General features: G+C 49.3%; 3 protein-coding genes across 3 annotated transcripts; 2 read left to right on the top strand and 1 right to left on the bottom strand.

Annotated features, from left to right (window-relative positions):
- Positions 1 to 181: 181 nt before the first annotated feature.
- FOBCDRAFT_173043 (ribosomal protein S8e-domain-containing protein) lies at positions 182 to 4,363 on the top strand. The gene is made up of 6 exons (XM_059608483.1): positions 182 to 1,601; positions 1,671 to 2,713; positions 3,043 to 3,062; positions 3,218 to 3,326; positions 3,517 to 3,591; positions 3,656 to 4,363. Exons 1-6 carry the CDS (start codon positions 295 to 297, stop codon positions 4,210 to 4,212), a joined length of 3,111 nt encoding a protein of 1,036 aa, XP_059466561.1. The 5' UTR covers positions 182 to 294; the 3' UTR covers positions 4,213 to 4,363.
- Positions 4,364 to 4,413: 50 nt separating this feature from the next.
- Positions 4,414 to 7,978, bottom strand: FOBCDRAFT_194594 (rab-GTPase-TBC domain-containing protein; the record flags this gene model as incomplete). The annotated part of the gene is made up of 6 exons (XM_031181106.3): positions 4,414 to 4,439; positions 4,829 to 4,856; positions 4,920 to 5,861; positions 5,913 to 7,126; positions 7,179 to 7,494; positions 7,592 to 7,978. 6 exons carry the CDS (start codon positions 7,976 to 7,978, stop codon positions 4,414 to 4,416), a joined length of 2,913 nt encoding a protein of 970 aa, XP_031041874.3.
- Positions 7,979 to 11,385: 3,407 nt separating this feature from the next.
- On the top strand, positions 11,386 to 23,912 carry FOBCDRAFT_283293 (uncharacterized protein). The gene is made up of 4 exons (XM_059611634.1): positions 11,386 to 11,518; positions 11,572 to 23,059; positions 23,110 to 23,454; positions 23,510 to 23,912. Exons 1-4 carry the CDS (start codon positions 11,471 to 11,473, stop codon positions 23,602 to 23,604), a joined length of 11,976 nt encoding a protein of 3,991 aa, XP_059463792.1. The 5' UTR covers positions 11,386 to 11,470; the 3' UTR covers positions 23,605 to 23,912.
- The last annotated feature ends 112 nt before the right edge of the window (positions 23,913 to 24,024 follow it).

The following is a 24,024-nucleotide window of genomic DNA, read 5'->3' as shown; positions in this document are numbered from 1 at the left end:
GAGTCTCCGATACACCCTACTGTTTGCTCAAAGTCTGGGCATTATATCATATTTCATAGGTAAGCATACTCAGAGGAAAACATGGACAGCTTTAACTGACCTGAGCCCTTCTCTCAGACCTATAGCTTACGGTTACCGGATAACAAGCGAATGACTCGAAACAAGTCGACAAACCTGCTTGTCATAACCCATCTTATGACTCTGTTGTCAAGCTGAATCATTGATCAACACGTTCGCTTTGTTAAATATTCATCGCTTTACGAAGCCTACACATATGCATCGCCAGGCACTATCATGAATCCTTGTGCGCCAACATTTATCCCGGTTGAACCTTCGGGAGATGAGTTCTCTTCTAATGAAGATGGGTCTTCTACTCCGTCTTCCATGGAAGCACGACATCCAGATCAAGATGTGCGCTCACCTCGAGCACGACCCCGAGGTAGAACAATTCCTTCCATTACCATCGACCCCGAAGGATATGAATCCATGTTCCCTGCTCTTCGAACTGTGAACAAGGTTGATCCTCTCAAGATTCGGAGTCCGAAAATGAAAAGGAAACAGCGAAGCAGGCGCCAGATGTCCAGAGGCAAAGACGGCCGGGTCCAGTCTTCAAACTCGGTCAACGATGAACAGTTGAGCATAGGGCATCAGTTCTCACAGTCCTCTGATGATGAGGAAGAGGGCAGTAATGAGCCTCCCCTGGAATATCTGAAACCGACAGTTTACACTCCGAGGAAGTCACTTGAATTCCTCAAACCCGACGTTTATACACCTCCGGCCTCATCTCACAACTCTTTCAGTCGCCCTAGAACCAGGGCAAGCATGCGGGCGACTGACGCCAGAGCGAGAACCAGGTCTCCTAGGCGGGCATGGAGGCCCCCAACTCCCCATCCAGACGGTAGACCGCGAGGCTCCAGATTACGATGTGCACCTACGCCAAACCAGAGAATTATGTCATCGGTTGGGTATCCAGTTCCTCTGGTTTTCCCAAATCCCACTTACAGCCACTTTCCATCAGAACCTCCCCATCCAATGATGCATCATCCGATCAACTATGCGCCACGTATGGGGCCATCTCTGGTGCCGCCTATGATGCCATACTCGCCTCTACCATGGCCTATTGCCCCGGTCCCGTGGTCGGCCCATTTGGCTCAACCAGAGATGATGATGGACTATCCGGCGTACTATGATAGCCATTATGAACAAATGGATTGGCCTTCATTTGAGGGAGAGAGTGGGATGTATTATGCACCGCAGCCACCACCAACCCTGCCGCCACAGCATTTCATTTATTATCAGCCAGAGTCACATATGCGACCACAAATGCTGCCTCATAGTCAATACCGAATGCATTTGCAGCCTCCAGAAAGGTCTGGATTGTATCCAACTTCCCAGGGCAGTGATTCACAGAGTGACTCGAGGAGTCAGCACACGGAAAGCCAGCATGAGAAAAGGGCCAGTACCTCTAGTTCCGCCAAGGAAAGCAACTCTAGCTCCGGAGCAGCTACCAATGTGTCCGATACTACAACCCCTTTGAGAATTCAAGTCGATATGATCAAGGATCAAAGCGGAGGGGCACAGCCGGGGTCAAAGCACAACAAGTATCCTGATATTTAGATGACTTCAGTGCCTGTTGGTAAAGACCGTCAACTCCTCAGTGCTGTTTGCAGTGACGACTCGACGCAAGAAGAAGTCAAGAAAGAGCTTCGCAAGGCGGCTGACTATAGTAAGACCAAAGGGTTCATCCCAACTCGACAGGCACAAAATTCACAAGATTCTCCTCGCCTTGTGAGAGGTGCGAAGATCAACCTCAAGCGAGAGACTGCACCCCAAGAGGAGAACAAAGCTCGAGAGACGCATAAACTGGTCGATCCGCTCCAAAATGCACCCAGAGGCCCATCTTCCGCGCGCCAACTTCCTCAGACGTTCAGTTCTACCGTGAAACAGGCTTTAAATTTGAACGGGCCTGAGTCGGGTTCATGGTCTCAATCCAAAAGATGGACAAGCTTTGCTACAAAGGAACGGCAGGCGTTTCAGAAGACGATGGCCAATTTGCGTTACATGAGCGCCGACCAGTCTCCATTTGTTCCTCAGAGCCCAGTAGAGCTGACAGCTTTCAAGGCAAATCTGGCAGAATCAAAGACAAGGAAGCTCGATCAAGAGGTTAAGCAACGCCTGGCAAGGACGAATGCGAGCGTTGATGAAGGCGTGGAGACTCAAGTCAAACCTATGATGAAGCTGCTCCGTGGGAAGAAATTTAAAGATTGTCTTTCCCCTGTGTTCGCAGCTAGCGATTGCTTCAACACATCACGGAACCAGCCGCCGTATGACGCTGGATGGCCAACCCTCACCGAACTCAAAGAAGAGGGGGATAAACGCTCCAGTCGACAGGGCCGGTGCCTGCCTCTCCCAAGGCTGGATCTCGTTTCTCGCAGACTATCTTCGGAAATATCTGAGGCTTGCAGCTCTGATGGGGCAGTCCGCAACGACAAGAGAACTGTTCAAGTTGGATCCCGTTATCTTTGTCCTGTGACACCAGAAGAGCCTTCTATTACCCCACCGATCGAGCTGCAATCAGAAGAAGTCCCTCTCATCCTCGCTACACTTCTTCAATCCATAAATGCAGCCGAAGATGATGCGAAAAGGACGGAAGAGGACAACGAGAAGACGATTGGACAGGAGCATGAGGAGAAGGTCGAGGAGAAAGGAGCAAGTGATTGAAAAGAGGGAAGATTCAAAGTAGAAACCGGCAGGAAAAGCTGGAAGGGCTACCCATGGCATAGGCTTAACATCATTTTTATTCGTAAATGATTGGATGTGCCAGCGCCGACGATACGCTTGGAGGCGCTTTGGACAGACTTTGAGATTTTGAGACAGGCAGTTCTAGGAAGATCTTCAGGATCCTTGCCATCAGATTCGAGGGGATTCAGAGGCTAGAACTGCAACAGATAGATATTACATCAAATGTGGATATGAAACAAAGGAAACCCTGGCAAGATGATAGTATAAGGTGCTCAGTGAACACTCAGGACACTTTTCCAGGCCATGCTGATTTTCATGATGTGAGTTGGGTGTTATACTATTGGTCATTGGTTTGCAGGGGGGTTGTTGGACTCTCCGCTCTCTTGAGTGGAATATCTATCTTCCGGCCAACGAACGATGCACCTGTGCACACAGAGAATTATTATAGAGTCACGTGATGCTCTTGCCGAATCAGTTTTGGCAAGCCCTAACCTGCCGCACTTGCCAAACCCTCCACCCACCCACCCTTGAATCCTCGTTCAGCCAAAAAGTTCTTCACGACCATCCGCCAATTCGATTGCCTGGTGAGCGCCAACATCATCAGGTAAGTTGTCAGACGACAAGAACGAAGAGACGAGTTCAATACGCTGCGCTGCTCGATGATTCCCCATCTCGAAGATCCCGCTGATTGAGTTTCTCGCTCTTCTCTGTTCTCTCTGTCTCCGTCAAACAAGGACACTGGCTAACCACTTCGTCTTTTCTTCTCTCTTACAGAAACCGCAATCATGGGTATCTCGCGTGACTCTCGACACAAGCGCTCCGCCTCCGGTGCCAAGCGTGCCTACTACCGTGCGTAATAATTCCGAAAGCCCGTATGATCCTTTTGGACATACGTTCTGACCTTTGACAACAGGGAAGAAGCGCGCTTTCGAGGCTGGTCGCCAGGGTGCCAACACCCGTATTGGCCCCAAGCGCATTCACACCGTCCGAACCCGAGGTGGTAACCACAAGTACCGTGCCCTCCGTCTCGACTCCGGCAACTTTGCCTGGGGCTCCGAGGGTCTGACCCGCAAGACCCGTGTCATTGCCGTCGCCTATCACCCTTCCAACAACGAGCTTGTCCGAACAAACACCCTCACCAAGAGCGCCGTTGTCCAGGTTGATGCCGCTCCCTTCCGACAGTGGTACGAGGCCCACTACGGCCAGGCCATCGGCCGAAGACGTCAGAAGGCTCAGGCTGCCAAGGAGGGCAAGACTGAGGAGGAGGTGAAGAAGTCTAACGCTGTTGAGAAGAAGCAGGCCGCCCGTCTGTCTTCCCGCGGCAAGGTCGAGAGCGCCATCGAGAAGCAGTTCGAGGCTGGTCGACTCTACGCCGTTGTTTCCAGCCGACCCGGTCAGTCTGGCCGCGTTGATGGTTACATTCTGGAGGGTGAGGAGCTCGCTTTCTACCAGCGTAAGCTCCACAAGTAAACTTGTCAAAAAAAAGCCACATAAAGAACGAAATGTCGGCCCCTGGTATGGTGTTCAAGGATTTCTCGCTGTCTTGATGGTTAGGACAAGATGAGCTTAACATAACGCATCGGAATGGGTCCTTAGGGAATGAAAATTTTTCTTGCGCTGAATTTACTTCATGATCAAGGTTTCTGCACTTGCACAACGTGACTTGATGTTCTATTGGGAGGGCTTGAATGCCGAATCTAAAAAGTGTTTCATTCATTCTATATGGGGTATGTGTAGACGGGATAAGTCAACTACTATGCCCTCGCAGACGACAAAAGGCTGAGTGTACTTTAGCATATTGCACCACTGTCAATGCTGTACAACAGTTCTCATCGTGAACAGTAGCAAAATACGGGAATCGACGCCGCTATTGTCTTATTCCCAGTATACTGTCATTACAAATGCCTAATCCGACATTTTCAGCAAGCTAGCCAACAGGGCCAACTGCAGTAAGCTAAAAGTGGAATCGGGTAAACAAGAATACTTTATACATGAAGTATGGTTCAGGACCAAATAACCAGAACAAGTTTACGGGAGTTCTTTCGATTTTCTCATGCAAACTGACGCTTCAAGTCAGTCCACTTACGATTCAAGGTCTCGTGCTGAGAATTGATCTAGAATGATGCGTCAGTAAATCAACTTCAAAGAAACAAGAGTGAGCAATGGGAAGAACTCACCTCTGCATAGCGCAGCTTTGTCTGGACCAACTCTTCTTCCAACTCGGACAACTCCTTTTCGAGTCTTTGATTCTCCTCATGAACATGCATGTTGCGTTTCATCAGATCGTCCCGCTCAAGTTTCCATGTCTCCTCTATTTCCATGGGTTGCTTCTCAATGACGATCTTCAACTCCCGAACTTGACCCCTCATGCTGTCATTCTCGTCTCTGAGTTCCTGGTTTTCGACCTTTGTGTGCACAAGCTCTGTTGCCAGATCTGCTTGCTCACGATCGCATACTTCAACCCTCTCCTCCAGTTTCCGGACTTGAATGGAGAGATTATGATTCGCTGTGCGGAGCTCCAAGAGTTCGTTCTCACGATCCTTCTCGGCCTTGGTTTTCTCTTCCCATTCTGTGCTATAAGATTTGAGCATTTCTGGAGTGATTTTAACTTCGCAGGCATCTTTTACGAGTTGGTCTGCACGATAGACTTCCTTATCAATGCTAGAGCTCGAGCTTCCAAAGAAACCATTTTCAAGAAGACTGCCATGGCTAGGATCCTTATCAATATAGACGTCGAACAGTTTGTCCTTAAGGTATGTGGTGAGTTGCTGCATGTCAGATAATCCCAGGAGAATGCTGGCATTCTTCTGCATTAGAACAATTCCGAAGCGTAGAATTGCTGACAAGCCCTCGGAGAAGATAAGGTCGTAGATGCGGAGGACTAGTTGAAGAGGAAACCGGTAGGCAAAAAGCGTCAAAAACCATTGCGTGGCATAGAGATGAGGAGATATTCCCCGCCGGTGAAGATGGCAGTACAATGCTGGCTCGAAGTCTTCCAAAAGCCGCTCGAACTGATAAAGATGCATGTGCAATCCCGGCATATCCTGGATAAACAAATCTCGCAGCTTGTAGTGATTCATTAGTCGAACGAGGAGACAGAAAGCTTCCTGCTCAGGCATCTAGAGAGCATTGTGAGCATGTCGCAAAAGTCGTGCGAGAGTCAGACTTACGTTGAATAGTAGTGGCATAATGAGAAAGTTCATACCCTGGGCGTAGCCAACACCTTCGTCAAAAAGGGCATATGCCTTGCAGACACCAAACAGGCCCTCTTGAAGCCCAGCAGCAGCCGCATACTTAGAATAGCTGGTTCGGGCACCAAGATCCCGGCGTATTGTCTTTTCCAGTTTCTGTAGTGTCGCCGCGTCCTCCTTGTCCTTCCGCTTCCGCTCAGCCGCTGCGGCAGCTTGAGCTTTCAAAACAGCCTCAGCACTCTTCTCGTTTGGAGATGGCGTGCCGTTTGTACCTGAGTGGTCCGAATTGATGGAAGAGGCTGATGATGTGACGGCGTCCCCGCTATGAACGCTGAGGTTTCCGTTGCTCAGCGAACTAGCAGTCGTACTATTACTGTGACGGTCTTTGCTCTTGTCTGTACCGCGAGCCACCAGATCTTTGTATACTAATTCCAAGTCGTCATTCTTGCTATCAGCCAACACCTGCCAGACAACGCCACGGATTGCACTAGGGATGCCGGTTGCAATAGCTTTGTTCAGTTCCTCGGCGCTAGTTCGAGCAACAGCAGCCGGCCCCTCATATACAACAGATTGCCACAAGTCCCAATCGACTTTTTCTTCTGAAATGGCCGAAGGTCCTGCGTTGACTCCCGCGACTGTGCCGGGGGCCAGCCCAGGAATAGGCTGAGGAACAGGCGACGACGGGGGCTTCTCTTGGGGTTGGCCTTCATCACCTGGCAAAGTAAGGCCAAGAGCTCCGTCATATTTACTACTGTCACCTTCGGCCATTGCGCGTGCAGCCTCTTCTTGTTGTCGCAGTTGTTTGAATCTGTCTTTCAGGGTGACCCGTTGGGCAGGGTCACCGGGTAGTGAGTCTCCATCCTTTTCCTCCTCTAAGCGACTCAACATCATTTCAGGATTGCTTGATAGTGTTGCAATCGAACCAGCTGTGTTCCTTCGGCCAGCAGGGGGGGGTGGAAGCGGAGGTTCTCTCTCTTTGCTGGAGCTTCGAGAAAGCCAAGAGAAAGGGCTTGTCAGCTTTCGGCTGGGTGGTGGCGGAGGCTGAGGCACTGGTGGGGTGGGCGCAAGTGTAGCTGCTGGTGGCACAGGGCTTTTCGAAGTATCAGCGGCGGGCGACCAAGGCATAGACGGAAGAGAGATGCTGTTCAGAGATATCGTCTTGCTGTTTGGTTTCGGTGGAAGATCTTTTGGCACTACAAAGATCAGTATTATGCGCATTGATAAAGGCAACGAGAATGTGCATACCTGGAGATGGGGGCGTATCGTCGTCAAGACTGACGTTATCCAGATTTGAAGTATTGGAAATTCGTGTAGAAGCTATTGACGGTTTGCGTCGTGATTGCTCTCCTTTGACGCTGCCTGCCTCGGATCCAGTGACCTTATGCTGAGTGACCTTTGTGTCTAGAGTTTCCTCGTGGGGATGCGACTCTTCAGACCGCCGATCGGTTGGCTCCTCCACTTCGCTTTCACGGCGTTTGGCCTGTGAAATGTTTCGTTTGGTAAGGGACCTTGCAGGGGACTGCGTTACAGCATCTTCGAATTTATCATCAGCGTCGGATGCCTAAAGAAATTAATTAGCATTGAAGCGAAATAAGGGAGGGCATCTGTCGTGTGACTGGCACCGCAGTAGTCGAGGGAGGAATGTGGGATAAACCTACCGACATAGTGTCGTCAGACTCCGTGCCAGACGAGAGTCTTTTGACATTGGTGTCGTTTTGCGACAGCTGCTCTTGTTGATTTTCCTCTGGCTTGTCATTTGTCTCTTCTGGTTTTTCTTCGTGCTTGTCTTCGTGCTTCACTTCAGTGTTGTCTTCAGCCTTATCTTCATGATTCTCTGCTATGCTGTCTTCGTCCTTTTTGTGTATGTCTAAACCTTCTTGTTTGTCCTCCATTGTGGGTGTTGTTTCTTTTTCGTCGTGTGCCTCTGGCCCATCTTGCTTCTCGGACATTTCATGGGTCTTCTGCTGCTGCTGCTCATGCTTTTCAGGCTCGGTATCGATGTGGTGTTGGGCTACCGGCGAGGCGACATCTTGCGGTTGCGACATGGTTGAGGAGGAGGGTGTTGAATGGTTTGAAGGTAACGGCGTGTTCTTCTCGTCGAGGATAAAGGAACGGTTAGGTGGCCTCGACCCATGTATCAAAGCCAGATAAAGAAGCAATCAATGCAGATTGTATCAGGGAAATTGGGAACGAGAGACTAGGTACTGCGTCCGGCGGCAGAATGAATGGAAGAATGCCAGAAGCCAGCTGTTGACAGAAATCCGATCCAAGGGGGGGTGTTGTGGCGTTGGTGTTCTTGTCTGCCCCCTTACTACGTTGACAGTGGAACATGAACTAGAATTGGAAGCTCGCAAGGGTTGTGACAGTGAGGCGCCGACGGAGTTCGCCAAAAATAAATCGGGGCGGCCCTGTAGCAGGAGTACGGGCGAGGCTGGCTGGCTGGCACTGAGAGGTTGATGAACGGGCAGCCCAGTGGACCCTGGGACATGGACTCAGTTAAAAGGTGTAGTTGAGCTCCCCCGCCCTGCCCACCAAAGGGGGGACCAGCAGAGCTTGAGAATGGAGCTATTTTAGGAGACGCCCTGATTATCGATTCAGCTAGAAGAAAACGTCAGACAACAAAGTCTGGAATGTAGATTATCCCTTCATTATGTGGCCGTTTTGATTATAATGTTCTATGGCTGGCTTTGTTTGGAATTCAAAATCGCATCACTTCGACTTGAGGCTTATACCTTGGGTAGTTATCCTGTAGTGTTACGCTGCACTGGTCTTCCAAGTTGTATAGAATGCGGCCTGTCTTATCTGTGCAAGAATCTCTGCTTGAACTCATGGAGAGGGCCTTTGGTCTAAGTTTTCTGCACACGGCCAACTCAATCTTAGACATATAACATGATTGCCGGTGCGAGTTTGAGTCTATCGAACTACATAGGTCCTGTGGCAATTTAGTGGTAAGGGTTTTGTGAGATGACTTGGAATTTTATTGCAGCTTGGATGGTCAAACAATATCTCATTTGGCTGTCAGACGGGGGTGAACAAAAGCATGCCTCTAGATTAAGTATAATTTTGGTCTGTAGACATCCAATCTGAGCCTACCTATCCTTCAAGCTCCGGTCTTTCTTTAAAAACAGCATCCACGATCTCATCCTCACACCTTGCCAGCGTTTCCCACCATCCAATATCTTGCATGTCACAGCAAAGCGAGTCGTAATACGGTAACTTCAGCTGAACGCCACATTTATCGCTCTCGGTATTGGATGTCACAACCCCTCCCTTAATACAGATATCCTTTTATTTTTATTTTTACTTTACGCTCCAATGGCGTCAGAGTCTAGTCTAGTTGCCAAACTGTGGTTACGTTCCATTCTCGATTTCACGTTGATGTCATAAGCGCTTTGGCTTATGCATAGTCGAAATAGGCACTCGGGATATAACAAGACGGGTCAAGTGTTAGACTAAGCCAAAAGCTTGGGGGACCCCTTGCTGGAGCAAGGTCTTCCTATGGTAGGTATATGACTGACTAATATCAAGCCGATACTTTGTTTCACGAGTCCTTTTCTGGTTTAGAATTACGTGGGTCTTGTAGTATCCAATGGTGACCTGAGAGTGCCTGTTTCATGGGCAAATTCCCAAACTAGCTCTTAGACGGTATACTAAATTTTGAATCCAGCTGTTGGAGGGTTGTCATTACAGATGTATAGATGCCAGTCTGGAGAATACAGCATTACCTTGAGGATTTGGTAGAGTTCCTTTCGCTGAGACTAGGCAATTATTTCATCGGATTTTTTTCTAGGGTTAGCCTGATAATCTTGATATCCATCTTCAGGTCTTCCTCACTTAATAACGACGTGCTTAATAATAAGTTTGGGGATACTGGTTACCCGATAGATCAATATTGGGTACTGAGCGAGGATCAATAGCAGGCTTGACTGGCATGGTGGTTAAGATTCTGTGTTGTCACCCATATGGTGAGCGCAAAAAACCTAGGCATAATGCAGAGTGAGCAACACACGTAGTGTACGTTAGTGGTCGAATGACGGAAGAAGGAAAATAACGTATAACCAGCCGTGGATCTCGCTCTGAAGACGCATAGTATATATCTGCTCTCAAAAGCTGCCTGACACATGCCTACTTCAGGTATCGCCTGCTGCTGGTAAGAGAAGACATACAAATCAGTAATGAACCCAGACCCAATGCCTGTTGCGGCCTTCGAAGTGAAACGTACTAGATACAGCTACCCTATAATTCAATGTCTGTCTTCCACAAGGCTCGATATGGGATCTAGACATTTGGGGTAAATCTAAAGTGCCAAAAAAAAAAAAAAAAAAAAAAAAAAAAAAAACCGCTCATCGGTTTACTCATCGCCGGTTAAGTTAACTAATAGACACTACGAAGCCCTGAGCTCGAAGTTCAAAGACAGGGCTTGCTAACCACTACAACAACAACTTGTTGCTATGGCCTCGCAAAAGCAGGCATCACTTAGCCCACCATCGACTATCAGGAGATTGGCGACGGAAATAAATAAAGTAATTAAGGTACTTACTTACCTTAGTAGCTTCAAACATTGCTCGAGAAGCTACTTGTTGGGTACCTGCTGCTACTTACTAACTTAGGTAGGTATTTATTTATATAACAGGAGAACCATATTTACAAAACAAGTAAGAAAGCCAAGCTAGCAATAACAATCATAGGTAATGAGAAATATATGAAAAGCGAGCTGTTCACAAAAACAAGTCACTGCCAACCTGTGGATCCTTATTAAGTTACTTTTGTTTAGTGGTCTGGTATCAGTTATCAAGATTCAGCCTGGATTTGAGGGGACTTCGAGCCGAAGAGATAATCCGATCCTTGAATTCGGGAAATTCTGTACCCTGCAGTGGAAGGTTGGCCTCGGGGGTACCTCCACCCCACTGTACATAGCTTCCGGCACCTATTACGCAAAGGCCCACTTGCACTTCTCAACCTGACGATTTGCAATAACTATACCTTTTCCCCATCCTACACCTTCTCTCCGCACCTTCACAACACAACTTTCATACCCATACGAGATATTTCGCATTACCACATCCGCTGGTGAAAGCTGGAGATATATATCGTCTTTATAAGCAAGACGGTACGATTTAGCTGCGGATCAAAGCTATTCTAGGACGACCTGCACTCGGCCTCGGACTGCTTTCCAAGCTTCATCGACCACCTACCTTCTATAGGTACTTTGTCAGGCGAACGCGCTTGTGCTCACCATCCGACTATCACACAACAGCCGCCAAGCGGCTTCTGATTGCGAACACGTCATTCCTTTCCGAAGTAGAAGGTTTATCTGGATCACAACTTGGAGCTTTTTCGACTTGAAAGCCCCACGAAAATCGAAAACTTTACCACCGCACAAACTGCGGATAGAGGATATTTCATAGTTGAAGACGCCCAGTCGAAAAGAACTCGCGAACATTTTCATTTTTTTTTTTTTGAGCGGGTTGATAGCCCGGTTGTAGTGGAGGGGGCGATTCTTCAGTTTCCTGCGGCTCAGCCGCCTCACCTTCACCATGGGGAAGATCACTAAGCCCATGCAACCAAAGCATAAGGATACTTTGGTTAGTGACAAAATGAAACAGCCGGAAGATGCATTGCTAACATAATATTGTAGTCTCCTTGGCTCAAGAGCTATGTCGAAACCACCTCAACAACGCCACTACCCCTCTTACCACAAAAGCTGGAAAGCTTTCCATCTCGATGGCCCTTTGGACGCGGCGATCTTTACCACTGGATTCCTCTCCTGAACCGCTTTGATAGCATCTTAGAGCACTTCTGTGCTACATATAAGCTGAATGAGGGCCCCCAGACTCGCGACTTTGGATGCGATGTACTGCTCAACCAAGATCAGGAATCGACCTTTGGTAGCGAGCGGCGGTGGTCAACGGAGGAGCTAGCAGGTTTGGGCTTTTCATCAAACGGAGACCGGCAACTGGTGGAGGTGGTCCTGCGCTATACGCGAATGCTATTGGAGCACTGCGGTAACCGAAGTATTTATGCCAGCAGCGCCCATCTTAACGACCTTCTCAACACCACGTCTCTTAGCGTACTGATTGCAACACTCGAAGTCGGTTCAGAACTCGCACAAAGGTACCAAGCCTCGGTCAAGCGCATCACAAACCCCTCCAGGCAGATCAGCGCAGCTTTGCTGGCAAACCACTACAACATCGATCTCGACAGAGTTCAACAGCTTGCTTTACCTTTTGTGAAGACGCCAATCGTTAGTTTATCTGATCCTGTAACAACTCACACACCTGGCTCGACCAAAGGAAAAGAACGTGCACAGGGAGGAAGCCCCAAGTCAGCCAACTCCATACATGCGAATGATTTAGTTGCTCTTGCGGCCTCAGACGACAAACGGTGGCATGGCTGGGGAGATGTCAAGGTAGCATATTATCCCCAGAATACCCAGCAAGACTCTGCTGGCACTGAGGCTGAGCGTGCATCGCTACCATCCACACCAACACCCCTGCGTCGTAGTTCTACCATGACGTCCCAGCATCATACTCCGAAAGGTCGGGGCAATTTCGATGATTCCTCTCCAATTGCCCCCCGAACGCCCGGTGTTTCAGACGAGACAACATCTGCCGGACCAAAGTTCTACGAAATACCACAGTCCGTCATTGCATCGACTTCCGTCTATCAGTTGGTGTCACGCACTCCCGCGGATCTTCCACCCGCTTCAAAATACGAGGTGTTCCATAGGATCAGAGCCTCCAAAGCTCTCATGGATTCTGGTGAATCGCGGCAGAAGCTGCTTGCTGTCCGCCTCCTAGCGATCAACAATCTCGCATACATTCATAACGAAGCCAACTTTCTCGAGAAAGTGCTCCGCCAAGATGCAGACGAGACCAGAAGATTCCAGTTAGTGTACCAGCTTGCTGAGCTCATTCACCCTACAGCACACGGGAACGTTGACGTACCCCTGTGGCTGCAAGCTGTGGCCCTCGCCCTCCTGGAAGCAGTGTCTAATTTCCAAGCCAAGTGTCAAGATGTTTTGTCTGCTTTGAATGCCAATGTTAACCATGGTATACTACTCTACGTTATCAGGAAGGCAGTTGCAGGAATGAAGGAAGATGACGATAGTGATAAAGGAAACCAAGTCACGCAAATGGATGAATGGCGTAACAACCTCTTTTCTCTTACTCTCCATCTATCCATGACCACTCGCGTTGGAAGCGAGATGGTATCTGCAGGATTGATGGACATCTTGGTTGAAATCCTGAACATCAGGTCAAGTGTCGCGCAACGAAATCATTCCATGGTCCTCGCGTTTCTAGACGGGTTAATATGGAGCTACCAAAACGCCTTCACTGCCTTCTTCAACGCTAAGGGACTTGATGCAGTGTCTCAATTGGTGGTTGATACCGTCAAGGAGGCGCAGGCTTTGCACAAAGCAGGCCAAGGCATTACGAAGGATCAACAATCAGGACAGGTGGATTATGAGATTCCATACTACCAGCAGCAGACTCTTAAGTGGCTGCTGAAGTTTGTCCATCACATTATGTCTAACTCATACAGCTACGGCGGTAACACTGACCGGCTGCTCCGTAATCTCGCCGACAAAACTGATCTCCTGGGGAGCTTGCGGGACATCATTGGAGACAAGAAGAGTTTCGGTTCAGTCGTCTGGACGAATTCTGTCACCATTTTGAGCGATTTCATCAACAATGACCCCACAAGCTTCGCGGCCATTTCTGAGTCTGGCATGATCAAGACATACCTGGAAGCTGTTACAGCCAGACCGCTTCCCGGTGACGTATTGGCCGAGCCAAAACCTAGCGACAAGGACGAAGACGACGACGAATCCAACTCTGCAAATGAGACTGTCACCGCGATTGTTGCAAACGACTCACGACCGCATCCCCCTACCGAAGACTCCATCCGGGAATTATCTCGTGAAACGTTGGCAGCAGGAATCTTACCTTCCAGTGATGTCATTACTGTTGTACCACAAGTCCTTAACTCGATATCGCTTAACAACGCTGGCATGAAGCTGGTAGCAGCATCGCGTGCTTTGGACAGCTTTCTCGAGATTTTCGAAAGTGCTGCCCATGTAAGATGTATGGAACTTGACGGCGATCTCGCCACCAATGTTGGAGGAAGCTTTGACGAACTTGCTCGTCATCACCCGGCCTTACGTTTGGCCATTTCTAATGCTGTTATCGATATGGTTGCTCGCGTGCGTTATCTCGGTATTGAGAAGGCCAGGACCGCTGGGTGGGGTGCTCGGATGTTGTTGATCGACGATGAGGGCAAGACTGTATCTGTGGACGAGAATGGCAACTTCATTCGACCGATTGCATCTCCTGAGCAAAGCCAAGGACCTGAGACTTCTGGAGACACGGATGTCAATATGTCCGATGTGCCCTCCAACGACACGGATTCTGAAGGCCAGAAAGATGACAGCCCGGATTCACCCACGCGCTCGATCACCCCTTACATCTATGCTTTAGGTTACTTCTTAAGCTCTTACATATCAAATCAGGGCTTGAGGACCAGCTTTGTGGAGGCAGGCGGACTGGAGCTTTTGCTTGATATTTGCGAATCCCCGAGTCTGCCCACCAATTTTGGTGACACCGTTGCTTCGAGGATTCTCAATCAGGTCGTCTCTCAGGTCGTCGAGTCCTTCCCTATACGTGGCCTTCCCTCTCTAATCAGACGAGCTCAGGTGGCTATTGACACACTGAAGCCTCTCTCTGATAAGACGGAAGCTTTGCCACCATACTTTGCACCTTTTCTTGCCTCTGACCTCAAAACGACACACGATGAAGCTGTCAAAAACGGTACCAAGATGATCAAGGCACTGTCAAATGCGCAGACGTTTATCAAGATCATTTCCGATTGCTTCGCCACATCGAGATCGAATGCTTTGCAATTCTATCCAGTCAATGTTTACGATTACTACCTCAAACTCGTCAATTCTATTGGCCCCCTGTTGCGTGGAGTTCTAACAGAAGAGGCGGGAGAGCTCAACGTTGTACCCCAGCATTGGTCTTTTAGGCGCCAAACATCCGTCGAGGGATTAACTAGCGCACACCTTCCAGAAACCGATGTGGATGACAGCACTTCATTGCCAGATATGCTAAGCAGCACAGCACAATTTCAGGCGAAGGACGCTTTAGATGACTCCAAGCCGAGCCGTCCTACAGATGAGGAGCAAGCCAGCCCCCGTTTCCAGAACTACGAAACGTTGCGACATCTGCTGCATCCTATGATCCCAACAACATTTCCTCTGTTTCAAACGCTCGGCAAGTGTCTTTTGCCACGACGGGAACGAGACCCTCGTGATCTCTATCACCGACCCCGGCACTTGGAAATTGCCCGAGCACTTGCAAATGCAGTACTTGGCCAGTTGAGGCCATCTGTTGCCAACCCAACACCCACATCCAAGGACTTCCACTTCTGGATCATCATGTTGCATACTATCAATGAGATGCTCATTGATCAGCCTTCTCCTCGACCAAGCGATCGATCAAGCGCCCAGATCATCATGCCTGTTCTTCTGGCCTTCAAAGAAGAGGGAGGAATGGATGTATTGAATTCAATGTTAAAAATATTTGCCCGAGCAGTTCGTGAAGGCCCAGATGCTGCAACAGATGAGACTTCCAGATCCAAGGTTGCTGCATTTGGACTGAAGAAGGTCCTCGACTTGGATTTGATGTTGGTCAATTCGAAGCAACTTACTGACGCCCAAAACGCATTCACTCTGCAGCCTCGAAGTGGAGATAGGTCGTCAAACTCAACATATATCTGTCAACAACTTGTGGTAGAGTTTCGGGCAGCCATTCTCCCTGAGATCATTGAGCTTTGGGACTCTTCCTTTGTCGAAAGAGTACCCCACCAAACTGTGACACGGTTAATCGACATTCTCAAGGCCATTTCTGTTGCCGATGGCGAGCCTTCATCATCCACGAGAGATAAGCCGCCTTTCCACCTTTTCAGGTACACGGATGTCCGCTTCGACTGGCGTTCCCATCGCGGCACGATTGAAGAGCTGCTTGCCAAGGGGTATGATGCTGATCTGGTACACGAGGCAGTGTACAGAGCGAATGGAAACCCAAACCTCGCAGACCACTATTGCTCAGCTCACAAAGCTGGACTTGCTGGCGCACGCAACCCAATCCCTTCCGCAGACTCTGACACATCAGTGTTGCAACAGACTCCACAAGAGCCCTCAGGTGTCGGTGAGACAGAGGGTGTCAACACAGGCGGAGCAGTGGAAGCAGACCGTATGTCCTTAGATGGACCTCCGGAAATTGATACTCCCGATCTTGCGGAGAGGTTTATTGGGGAAACGTTAGGGGGCATCATCGACCCCTCTCAAGATGTGGATGAGATCCATGAAGGCCCGAGTTTGCCGGCAGAAACACCCGGATGTGCTGCAGAAGAGTCAAAAAGAAACGAAAGCTCCCCCCTTGCGACAAAAGAAGAGGTTGACAAGTTTCGGGCGAAGTTGCGAGGAAACATGATAGATAGATGCCTCGATGTTGTTCGCGCACATCCTGAAACAGCGATCGAGGTGTCTGAGCTCATCCGGACCGTGGTTTTGAAACAACAACCTAGTGACACCGAAGACGAAATCGGCCAGACCTTGACTTTGGCGTTGTCATCGCTTGCCCAAGACGAGGAGGAAGAAAAGCAGCGTACTGGGAAATGCATTGCTGCTTATGCCCATCTACTCGCTTTACTTCTTCAAGACGAGCGCTTCTTTGATAACAATGTTGAGAACCTAAGGGAACATATCAACGAGTATATTGGATTCCTGAAGGTCTCCCCTACGAGCTCTACTGAAGGGATGCCACCGTGGATACCATATGTCCTACTGGTCGTCGAGACTCTCCTTCGTCATGATGAGCGTCCTGTTGCTGCGCAGTGGAAAGCACCGAAATCCCTGGACGAGGCTGTTTCTGACCCCGTCATTCAAATGCGAACTCCGATTGTCGGTGATCATGAGCGTACTCAAATCCTAGAATCTTTGCTTGAGATACTCCCGCGGATAGGAAAGGAAGAAACACTCGCCATTGCAGCACTCAGAGTTCTGGTTATACTGACACGCAGTCGACGACTAGCAAGGTTGGTCGGGGATAAGAAGAATTTGCAGCGGTTGTTTCTTATGGCAAAGCAACTGTCGGGTTCTGGCTCCGAGAGATTCAAACAAACCAAGCTCACTGCTCATATCATGACTGTTCTTCGTCATATCGTGGAGGATGAGGAGACCATCAAACAAATCATGCGCGCAGAGATTAAGATCGGCCTCCCGAACCTCCAACGAACGCAGCGGGGGCACCCTGATGTTAATAACTACTTACGTGCAATGACACCAATTGCGCTTCGCGCACCAGACCTTTTCGTTGAGATTTCCAACGAGATGCTACGCTTCACCAGGTGGACGCCCCCTTCCAGTGACAACCCTCGGTCCCAAAGTCTTGAGTTGAAACAAGAAGCTAGCCAGTCGACTTCCGACACAGGCGTTGACGATACCGATAACCTTGTCGACGACATCAAGCAATCCACGGAACCTGCAGACAAGGAGATGATTGATGCACCAAAATCCCATGAAAGCAAACGGCCCGTCGTTGAGAATCCTGATGGTGTTATACATTTCCTTCTTTGCGAGTTGCTCAATTATCGTGAAGTCGAAGATAAAGAAGTGCAGACTACTGAGAAGGATTCCAAAATTGATCCTGCTTCTGGCTCGGAAGATGCAGCATCGGCTTCCAAAGACAACAATGCAGCCGACGTGAAGGACAAGAAGCCACCAAAGCCTGTTTTCAAAACTGACGAGCATCCAATCTTTGTCTACCGATGCTTCTTGCTCAACTGTCTTGCTGAGCTCCTTCAAAGCTATAACAGGACAAAGATGGAATTCATCAATTTCAAGCGCAATGCTCCGTTAACTACAAGTACGCCAATCAAGCCTCGGTCGTCGGTCCTTAATTATTTGATTTACGATCTGTTGTGTCAGGGCAATCTGAGTGGAACAGCCGATACTATCGCCGCGAAGAAGAAGGCCGCTACTTCAGCACAAACCCAGAAGGTTCTGGTCGCCTTGGTTGCCAAGACCAGTGAGAAGGCAATTGATCGCGGAAAGGACAAATTTGCGTACGACGAGGAGCCTGATCTTCTGTTTGCCCGCAAATTTGTTCTTGACACCATGTTGAAGGCCTATGAGAGAGCACCTTTGTCTGATGAACCTTTGGAAACTCGCTACTCACGCATGCAATGCTTGGCCGAACTCATGAATTACATGGTTGGCGAAAGGGACAAGGACCCAGGTGCAGCTTCTCGAGGCTCCGACAACGTTCAAGCTCGGTCGCACGCTCAGCTACGGAGATTGATGTATGAGAAGGGTTATCTTGATAAACTCACGTCCTCTATTGCCGAAATCAACCTCAACTATCCGGGCGTCAAACGAGCCATTAAGTATATCTTACGTGTTTTGCGTGTTCTCACAGAGACAGCCAAGGAACTAAGCCATTCCAATATCTTGCCCTCTGATTCTTTGTCAGACACTGCAGATGATGACCTTGGCTCAACCTCTTCGCTCTCAGACCTCGGCGATGATCGAGAAGAAACCCCTGATCTGTATCGCAATTCTACCCTTGGTATGTTGGAGCCTCGTGGTGAGGACGACGATTCCGATGAAGATGAAGAGGAGGACGACGACGAGGACATGTATGGGGACGAGTATGACGATGAGATGGATTATGGAGACGACGACATTTCGGACGAAGAAGATAATATCAGTGACGATGACGAAGAACTTGGCGAAATGGGCGAAATTGAAGGTCTCCATGGCGAGCCGGGCGTTGTCGAGGTCATCATGGATGAGGACGAAGAGGATGAAAGTGATGATGACGACGATGACGTGGAATCCGCAGACATGGAAGACGTTGAAGATCAGGTTGAGATTGTTGATGAAGACGGCAACCCTCTGGATGACGATGGCAACTCGGAATGGGAGAGCGCGAGCCATGATGGTGAGGATGACGAGGATCAGGAAGAGGATGACCTAGAGTTTGATGCAGATGTTCACGGCGAACATATGCCCATGGAACCAGGCGATATCCTCAACGGCATGGCTCGAGCGATCATTGGTGATGGCGACGTGTACGATCCAGACCTGATGGATGGATTGGAAGATCATTATCTTGATGATGGTCACGACGAAGATGAAGACGAGGATGACGAGGATGAAATGGAAGATGACGAATACCTCTATGATGACGACTATCCGTTGGACGACCAGCCTCAACCAATGCCGGCTCTTGGATGGGATGGACTTGGTGCCGAAGACGAAGATCGTCACCGACAGATGTTCATGGTAGACAACCCAGGTCGCCGACGCTTTATTCCTTCCCGTACCACCGACTCGCGTAGCCCCTTCCCTCCCGGCTTCATTGTTGGTTCTCATCGGGACGCCGTTGGTGGCGATTTTCGCAGCTTCTTTTCACGCAGCCATCGCCCTGGGGCAGGCCAATCTAATACCGATGATGGCACAAACCCACTCCTCAGACGGGGCGACCAAAACAGAGAACCATCTCAGCGTCCCACCATTAATCACACTATCGGTTTGCGAGTTCCTGAAGCAATCTTTGGCTCAGGTGGACGACATATCGAGGGAACCATGGGCTTCCTTGGTGAACTAATGGAATTCCTCCCGATCATGGGGCGCAACGGACAACCTGCCTTCCATCTGCAGATTACCGGTCCGCATGGGCACCGCGAGTCTAGAGAGCTTGGTGCAGTACGAGCCTCTCGTATTGAACAGAGACGCGACGGATCGGCTCAGGATCCATTACAAGCTGTGTCGTTTGCTATTGAAGGCACGATGGATCGATACCAAGAGGAAGCTAGGATGGTCTTTGGGACTAGCAATGTGACAGAAACGGCTAAGCTCCAGAACATTATCGTGGCTAAGCTTACTCCCGCTGCAATGGAGTTGGAGAAGAAGCTAAAGGCCGAAGAAGCTGAACAACAGAAGCGCGAAGAAGAAGAACGGAAGAAACGCGAGGAAGAGCAGCGCTTGGCACGTGAAGCTAAAGAGGCTAAAGAGAAGGCGGAGAGAGAAAAGCGAGAGGCAGAGGCTCGAGAGGCTGCTGAACGTGCCGCTTCTGAAGCAGCCGCTAATCAGGATGTGTCCGCTGAAGGCCAAGGCAATGGAGGTGCGATGGAAGGCGTCGAGTCAACGAACCAAAGCCAAGCAGAACGTTCGGAGGCTACAGACCAAACCGCCGACGACGGTCCCCGTGTTATGACCACAATTAGAGGCGAAGAGGTTGACGTCACCGAACTCGGTATTGATCCTGATTATATCGCAGCTCTTCCCGAGGAGTTTCGCGAGGAGGTCATTGCACAGGCAATTAGCACCAGAAGGTCCGAGGCACGTGAAGAGACAAATGGGAACCCGACCGAAGCTTTCCAAGAATTTCTAGATGCTCTTCCTGAAGAGTTGCGACACGAAATAGCTCAACAGGAGCGCCAAGAGCAGCGCCGCCGGGCTCGTGAAGAAACGAATCGTCAAGCAACCGCCAGCACCGGCCAGGCTGTCATGCCGGAAATGGATACTGCCAGTATCCTCCTCACTTTCCCGCCTGATCTGCGACAACAGGTTCTTATGGACCAAGGCGAAGAGCTCATGGATCGACTGACCCCAGAAATGGCGGCCCAGGCCCGAGCTTTGTCTCAGCACAACGGCCATTCCGTCATCACAGGCCGCAGCCCTCAAGCCAGCACAAGTCGCCAGCCTGGGCCACCTAACCCCCAAGAGGGAGCAAAGGCACAGCGCCGAACGGTTGTTCAGATGCTCGACAAGGCTGGTGTCGCTACGCTCCTTCGTCTGATGTTCATTACGCAACAGGGCTCCATAAGGAACCATCTATTCAACGTATTTGCCGATGTCTGCGAGAATAAGCAAACTCGACTTGAGGTGATTAGCACTCTCCTTCAGATCTTGCAGGACGGTAGCACAGACATGGGGGCTGTCGAGCGCAGTTTCGGCCAGTTGTCCCTAAAGGCACGAAGACCGAAGGATAAGGAGAAGGACTCCGAGCAGAAAACCCCGCAGACACTCAAGAGAAGCCTGACTGGCCTAGCCGCCGCAAACACTACGCAAACCAATTCCGAAACCTCGCCTCTCTTGATTGTTCAGCAGTGCCTGGATCTGCTGGTGGAGTTGTCTTCAAAGAACCCTCATATTCCCTGGCTTTTCCTGACAGAACACGAAGCCGTCGGCTCAACTCTCAAGCGCTCCCTGAGTCGTAAGGGCAAGGGCAAGGACTCCAAGTCCCACAAGTATGCCATCAACTCTTTGCTATCACTCCTTGATCGCGACCTTGTTATGGAAAGCTCTGTCGTTATGACCCATCTGGCTGATTTGTTGAATCGAGTCACATTGCCTCTTCAAAATCTTGAACGTCGTCGTAAGGAAGCCGAGGATGAACTGAAAGCCATTGATTCCAGACCGTTGGGAGAGATGTCCAAAACTGAAGATCCTGTGGAGCAAGCTTCAAAAGCGGAACCAACCGAGACGAGCAACGTTACGCAGTCCAACACCGATGCTAAAGAGGACACTGTCACTGATGTTAATGCCAAGAAACAAGAGAAGAAAGATGCAGTCCAAAAGAAACTCCGACAACTTCAGCCGCCTGTTGTCCCCGCTCAGAACCTGACATTAGCCGTAAGGATCTTTGTGGCTCGAGAGTGCAGCTCCAAGACTTTCCAAAACACCATCTCGACTATCAAGAACCTTTCAGCCATTCCAGGGGCTAAGGCAACATTTGGTCAGGAGCTTGTTCACCAGGCCCGGCTTCTTAGTGAGAACATCGTCGCTGATCTGGACGACCTTTTGCCACATATTGAAAAGGCATCTTCAGGCACTGAGATCCAAGGCGTTGCTCTTGCCAAATTCTCACCAGGAGCATCCGAGCAAAACAAGCTCCTTCGTGTTTTGACAGCATTGGATCATTTGTTCGACAACAAGAAAAAGGGCGACGAGGCCGAGTCTAGCAAGAACAAGGATGAGAGACACGATCTAGTCACATCTCTCTACCACAACTCGACCTTTTCGGCCATGTGGGAGAAGTTGAGTGCTTGCCTGAGTGCCATTCGTCAGCGCGAAAACATGCTCAATGTGGCTACAATCCTGCTACCACTGATTGAATCTCTCATGGTGGTCTGCAAGAATACAACCACCAACGATGATCCCTCACAGCAGAAAGAAATGGTCCTCTCAAGTCCGCCACCCGAGTCTCGTACGGCCAGTCTCTTCTTTAGCTTCACCGAGGATCATCGACGTATCCTTAACGAGCTTGTCAGGAGCAATCCCAAGCTCATGTCGGGCACCTTCGCACTCCTTGTGAAAAACCCCAAGGTGCTGGAATTTGATAACAAGCGCAACTACTTTAACCGCAGCGTCCATTCCCGATCTGGCAGCAACCAGAGCCGACCCTCCTATCCTACTTTACAACTCTCTGTCCGTCGTGAACAGGTTTTCCATGACTCGTTCAAGTCCTTATACTTCAAGTCTGGGGATGAGATGAAATTTGGAAAGCTCAACATTCGTTTCCATGGCGAGGAAGGCGTTGACGCTGGTGGAGTTACTCGCGAGTGGTTCCAAGTACTCTCTCGGCAGATGTTTGATCCAAACTATGTGCTCTTCACACCGGTGTCCTCTGATCGGACGACCTTCCATCCAAACAAGCTCAGCGGCATCAATGATGAGCATCTGATGTTCTTCAAATTCATCGGTCGCATCATCGGCAAAGCATTATATGAGGGTCGCGTTCTTGACTGTTACTTTAGCCGTGCTGTATACAAGCGAATCCTCGGCAAATCTGTCTCGGTCAAGGACATGGAATCATTCGACCCCGACTACTACAAGTCTTTGTGCTGGATGCTGGACAACGACATCACAGACATCATCACCGAAACTTTCTCGGTCGAAAACGATGAGTTCGGCGCTACCACCGTCGTTGACCTCATTCCTAATGGTCGAGAGATTGCCGTCACCGAGGAGAATAAACACGACTATGTCCGTCTTGTTGTCGAACACAAGTTGCTATCTTCCGTCAAGGAGCAGATGGCCCATTTCCTTCAAGGTAAGCATATCAATCAATGATAACTTCATTCAATCACTAATTTTCAACAGGCTTCCATGACATTATCCCTGCCGAACTGATATCCATATTCAACGAACAGGAGCTGGAGCTTTTGATTTCTGGCCTACCCGATATTGATATCGATGACTGGAAGAGCAACACAGAGTATCACAACTACACCCCATCTTCGCAACAAATTCAATGGTTCTGGCGAGCTTTACGGTCTTTTGATAAGGAAGAGCGCGCCAAATTGTTGCAGTTCGTTACAGGAACTAGCAAGGTTCCACTCAATGGCTTCAAGGAGCTTGAAGGCATGAACGGTGTTAACCGATTCAACATCCACCGTGACTATGGCAACAAAGACAGATTGCCTTCTTCGCATACCTGTTTTAACCGTAAGTAAAATCATCAGCATTCAATTCGTACATCGACTAACATGGAAAAATTCAGAGCTTGACCTCCCAGAGTATGAGAGCTACGACCATTTGCGTTCTCAGATCATGAAGGCCATCACAGCAGGCAGCGAATATTTTGGCTTCGCGTGATCGTCAATCTTTGCATTGCAGGCGCGTAAAGGAAAAGGGATCATAGATGGGGACACCAATGGAAAAGAGAGTTGATGTTTACTACGGTACCCGGTATTATGTTTTATCAGCCTGGACTCGAGATTTCATGGTCTTGAGCACTGGATGTAGCATCCTCGTCCGGGCTTTACCTTGGGAGAAGTGCAGGTCTCCTATAGGTTCCTTGGAATGTGGAAAGCGCACAGAAAGTAGATGATAGGCGAAGTTTCATGTATATCAATCAAAGTTTAATAGGTGATCACCTGGAAAACAACCTATGGTGTGTGCTGAATTTGGTTGCTCTATGGTTTAAGTTGTGTTTGCTAGTGGTCCACCTCTTGATTTCCAGTTATTCCTGTAAAGGACGACACAAAATTGGTGTAAAAACAGTGACAAGTCATG

Source organism: Fusarium oxysporum, chromosome I (genome assembly GCF_013085055.1).
Source record: "Fusarium oxysporum Fo47 chromosome I, complete sequence".
NCBI classification, from domain to species: domain Eukaryota; kingdom Fungi; phylum Ascomycota; class Sordariomycetes; order Hypocreales; family Nectriaceae; genus Fusarium; species Fusarium oxysporum.
This window is presented reverse-complemented; position numbering and strand designations above follow the sequence as displayed.